At 42.7% G+C, this 5,403-nt stretch overlaps 1 protein-coding gene across 1 annotated transcript in view; it reads left to right on the plus strand.

Annotated features, from left to right (window-relative positions):
* Positions 1–5,403, plus strand: part of usp34 (ubiquitin specific peptidase 34) — a 103,157-nt gene that overhangs the window by 67,433 nt on the left and 30,321 nt on the right. The window contains 7 exon segments of the mRNA XM_062438224.1: positions 733–816; positions 1,059–1,145; positions 1,891–2,091; positions 2,760–2,842; positions 3,512–3,552; positions 4,021–4,145; positions 5,071–5,223. Coding sequence (XP_062294208.1) covers positions 733–816; positions 1,059–1,145; positions 1,891–2,091; positions 2,760–2,842; positions 3,512–3,552; positions 4,021–4,145; positions 5,071–5,223 — 774 coding nt within the window.

The raw sequence follows: 5,403 nt of genomic DNA on the forward strand, positions 1-5,403 counted from the left end.
TTTCTTCTTTCCTCCCTTCCTTCCTTCCTCCCTCCTTTCCTTCCTTCCTCCCTCCCTTACTTCCTCCCTCCTTTTCTTCCTTCATTCCCTTCCTTTCTTCCTCCCTCCTTTCCTTCCTTCTTCCTTCCTTCCATCTTTCCTTCATTCCATCCCTCCTCCCTTTCTTCTTTCCTCCCTTCCTTCCTTCCTCCGTCCTTTCTTCTTTCCTTCCTTCCTCCCTCCCTTACTTCCTCCCTCCCTTACTTCCTCCCTCCTTTTCTTCCTTCCTTCCTTCCTTCCTTCCCTTCCTTCCTTCCTTCCTTTCTTCCTTCCTTCTTTCCTTCCTTCCATCTTTCCTTCCTTCCATCCTTCCTCCCTTTCTTCTTTCCTCCCTTCCTTCCTTCCTCCCTCCCTCCTTTTCTTCCTTCCCTCCTTTCCTTCCTTCTTCCTTCCTTCCTTTCTTCCTCCCTCCCTTTCTTCCTTTCTTCCTTCCTTCCTTCCTTCCTTCCTTCCTTCGTCCGAGGAGAAGCTGCAGCAATGATACAAATTCATCATCACATTGTAGTTTTCATGGTATAAGACATCATATAGTAGCAGCATCTGTTTTGAGAGATTATTTAATTTAGTATTTTTGCCTTTTATTTGAGGGTCAGTGTAATGAGACAGGAAACAAGGGAGGAGAGAAAGGTGTGTGTGTGTCTTACTGTTCGTGTGTATCTTACTGTGTGTGTTTGTGTGTGTGTGTGTTTTTAGGGCAGCTACAGCGATCTGTATCCCGACTCGGACGACTCCAGCGAGGATCAGATAGAAAACAGCAAGAACACCTGGAGCTGCAAGGTACGAACAACACGAATAAAACACAGCAAACACACAGCTGAATAAAAATACAGTTTATTTTACACTGTTTCTGTCTTTAAACGTAAAACTATCGTCACAGATGAAGATAAAAAAGTTAAACACAACAAGAAACAGTCTGAATCTAACCATTAACATCATATCAGTGTGTTTATGTAGAATTTAAAACAGTAAAATCACCAATCAGTCGTAGTCTGAGTGTTTTTCTTCTTTCTCTCCTTCAGTTCGTGTCGTCTGGAGGTCTGCAGCTGCTGCTGGAGATCTTTAACTCCGGCATCCTGGAGCCCAAAGACCAGGAGTCCTGGACTGTGGTGAGAAACATTAATGTAACCCTATTAGAACCCTAATATAACTATAACCCTATTATAATCCTATTATAACCCGTAGAAACATTAGAGAGAGAGAAACATTAACCCTTACTGAATGAAGAGCAGAGAGTTAGAGCTTCATTTACAGCAGGGGGCCAAACATGAGGCCCGGGGGCCATAACCGGCCGCCAAGGGGTCCAGGCCACTTTCCTTCCTTCTTTCATTCCTTCCCTCCTTCTTTTCCTTCCGTCCTTCCTTCCTTCCCTCTTTCTTTTCCTTCCTTCCTTCACTTCATCCATCCTTCCTTCCTTCCTTCCTTCTTTTCCTTCACTTCCCTCTTTCCTTCACTTCCTTCCTTCTTTTCCTTCCTTCCTTCTTCACTTCTTTCCTTCCTTCCTTCCCTCCTTCCTTATTTCTTCACTTCCTCCCTTCCTTCCTTCTTTTCCTTCCTTCCTTCCTTATTTCTTTACTTCCTCCCTTCCTTTCTTCTTTTCCTCCCTCCCTTCCTTCCTTTCCCTTCCTTCCTTTCCTCCTTCTTTCCTTCCATCTTTTTAATGATCCGTCCCTCATCAGATCAGTTTGTTTATTAATAACTTTGCGTCTTCATGATCAGAATAATAAGCAGAATGAACCTTTAGTGTAAGTGAGTGTTTTTGTTATTGACCCTTCCTCGTCTCCTCTCTCCTCCTCTCTCCTCCTCTCTCGTCTCCTCGTCTCCTCCTCTCTCGTCTCCTCGTCTCCTCCTCAGTGGCTGCTCGACTGCCTCGCCTGCCTGCTGAAGCTGATCTGCCAGTTTGCGGTGGACCCGGCGGACCTGGACCTGGCTTACCATGATGTGTTCTCCTGGTCCGGCCTCGCTGACAGCCAGCGTAAACGGGCCTGGCCCGGAAAATCACGCAAGTCTACGGTGGACCACGGGAAAGGTCTGCACATCCCCCGACTCACCGAGGTACGGACAGCAGCGATGATGATGATGATGATGATGATGATGATGATGATCACTAGTTTATTATTCTCTTCAGTTTCATGTTGATTTATTTTGTTTTTTTCAATTTTTTTGTTTTTGTTGCTTTTTAACATATTTGTCTGTATTTCTTTATTCTTTTCCCTCCTTCCTTCCTTCCCTCCTTCTTTCCATCTCCACTTCCTTCCGTCCTTCTTCACTTCCTTCCTTCTCCACTTCCTTCCGTCCTTCTTCACTTCCTTCCTTCCCTCCTTCCTTCCTTCCTTCTTTCTTTTCCCTCCTTCCTTCCCTCATTCCTTCCTTCCTTCCTTCCTTCTTTTCCTTCCTTATTTTCCTTCCTTACTTCCATCCTTCTTCACTTTCTTCCTTCATCTTTCTTTTCCTTCCTTCCTTCTTTCTTTTCCTTCCTTCCTTCCTTCCTTCCTTCCTTCCTTCCTTCCTTCTTTCTTGTCCTTCCTTCCTTCCTTCCTTCCTTCTTCCCTTCCTTCCATCTTTCTCTAAGTTTTTATGTTGTATGTCTCACAATCGGAGGGTTTTATTATCTTGCTCTAAACTAACAACATGTATTATTTTTCTTGTGTTATGTTTTTTTAAAATTCTTTTTATGTGTAATTAAACGTAAACTTAACGTCAGCTGATCCGTCTCCTCGCAGGTCTTCCTGAGTCTCGTCCAGGGAACCAACCTGATCCAACGTCTGATCAACGTGGCGTACACATACGACAACCTTGCTCACAGGTGATCACAGACAGGAAGTTATTAAAGTGTTTAAAAATAGTTTTAAAAGCAGCATCAGGTTTGTTAAAATGTACATTTAGTATTTTTGTTGGTTTTATATCATTTGAAATGACATTTGCACCATTTTTTACCAAAAGTAAGACTGAATGCTCCTGAAAATGTCAAATGGTGTAACCACAAAATAATGATATATATAACATGTGTTATCCACCTGGAGGGAAAGAAAGAAAGAAAGAAAGAAAGAAAGAAAGAAGGGAAGAGACAGAAAGAAGGAAGGAAAGAAAGAAAGAACAAGAAGTAGGACAAAGAAAGAAAGAAGGAAAGAATGAAAGAAAGAAAGAAAGAAAGAAGGAACAAGAAGTAGGAGAAAGAAAGAACGAAGGAAAGAATGAAAGAAAGAAAGAAAGAAGGAACAAGAAGTAGGAGAAAGAAAGAAAGAAGGAAAGAAAGAAAGAAAGAATGAAAGAAAGAATGAAAGAAAGACGTAAAGAAAGAAAGAAAGAATGAAAGAACAAGAAGTACAGGTAGGATGAGGACAGAAAGAAAGAAGTAGAGAAAGAAGGAAAGAAAGAAAGAAAGAAACAAAGAAACAAAGAAAGAATTAAAGAAAGAAAGAATAAAACTGAATATATTAAGTATAATTTACACACTTTTCTTTTTGTCCTGCAGAGTTCTCAAAGCTCAGTCTGACCACAGATCTCGACATGAAGGTGAGAATTATATTTTAGCTTTCACCAATAATTAAACATGCAGAAGAAGACAACAATGAATAGCAATAATTAAACATGCAGAAGAAGAGATAGTATCAACAATGAATAGCAATTATTAAACATGCAGAAGAAGACAACAATGAATAGCAATGATTAAACATGCAGAAGAAGAGATAGTATCAACAATGAATAGCAATTATTAAACATGCAGAAGAAGACAACAATGAATAGCAATTATTAAACATGCAGAAGAAGACAACAATGAATAGCAATTATTAAACATGCAGAAGAAGACAACAATGAATAGCAATTATTAAACATGCAGAAGAAGACAACAATGAATAGCAATTATTAAACATGCAGAAGAAGACAACAATGAATAGCAATAATTAAACATGCAGAAGAAGAGACTTCCTGTATAAACAGGAAGTAGACGAACCATCACAGCTGTTGTGTTTCCCCCCTCAGTGACTCACTACTCCATGTGGCTGCTGGTGAGTTGGGCTCACTGCTCGTCTACGGTGAAATCCAGCCTGGCCGACAGCGACCATCTGCACGACTGGCTGAAGAAGCTCACGCTGCTGGTTCCAGAGGTGATGATTCATTATTGATCCGGTTTAAGACCGTTAAGTGATTATTGATTATTGATCCATCCGGCTTAAGATCTTTAACCTTTGTGTCGTCCTCCCGGGTCAAATTGATCTCGTCTGTTTTGACTGTTCCTTCTTTCCTCCCTTCCTTCTTTCCTTCCTCCATCCCCTTTTCTTCCTTCCTTCTTCCTCCCTTCTTCCTCCCTCCTTTCCTTCTTCCTCCCTCCCTCCTTTCCTTCCTTCTTCCCTCCTTTCCTTCCTTCTTCCTCCCTGCTTTCCTTCTTCCTCCCTCCCTCCTTTCCTTCCTTCTTCCCTCCTTTCCTTCCTTCTTCCTTCCTCCTTTCTTTCCTCCCTCCCACCCTTCCTCCTTCTCTCTTTCCTCCCCTTCCTTCCTTTCTTCCGTCTGTCCTTCCTCCCTCCTTCTCTCTTTCTTTCTTCCCCATTACCTTCCTCCCTTCCTCTTTTCCTTTCTCCCTCTCTCCCTCCTGCCTTCCTTCCTTCTTTCCTCCGTCCTTCCTCCCTTCCTTCCTTCTTCCTCCCTTCCTCCCTCCTTCCTTCTTTCCGCCCTCCCTCCTACCTTCCTTCCTCCTTTCCCTCCCTCTTCCTCCCTTCCTTCCTGCCTCCCTCCTTTCCTCCTTTCCTCCCTCCTTTCATTCATTCTTCCTTCTTTCCTCCCTCCCTTCCTTCCTTCCATCCTCCCTCCCTTCCTCCCTTCCTACCTCCCTCCTTCCTTCTTCCTCCCTTCCTTGACTCGAGGACAACAGGAGGGTTAAAAGCTGTTTTTAATGATTTTCATGATGATAATAAAGTTGTGTGCTTGGAGCCTTTTACCTTTTTTAATTATTTATCTAAAATCTCATTGTGTAAATATTTTGTTAATGTTTCATCAGTTTATTGTCTAACTGTTGTTGTTGTTGTTGTTTCTCAGCCGGCGGTGAGACACGAAGCTTGTAACGGCCTCTACAAACTGTCTCTGTCGGGTTTGGAAGGAGGAGAGTCCATCAACAGATCCTTCCTGCTGCTCGCTGCTTCAACGCTGCTCAAGTTCCTGCCTGATGCTCAAGCTCTCAAACCGCTGAGGGTGAGACTCACACACACACACGCACACACACGCACACACACACACACACACACATATACACCTATACACACATAGACAGACTCAGCTAACTGTGCCAGTTAGCTGTAGACTAGCTGGTGAACATAGTGGAGCATTTAGCAGCTAAAGAGACAGATAAGAGTAAGAGTGAATTTTAGTGAT

The sequence above is a fragment of the Scomber scombrus genome, chromosome 2 (assembly GCF_963691925.1).
Source record: "Scomber scombrus chromosome 2, fScoSco1.1, whole genome shotgun sequence".
Lineage (NCBI taxonomy): Eukaryota > Metazoa > Chordata > Actinopteri > Scombriformes > Scombridae > Scomber > Scomber scombrus.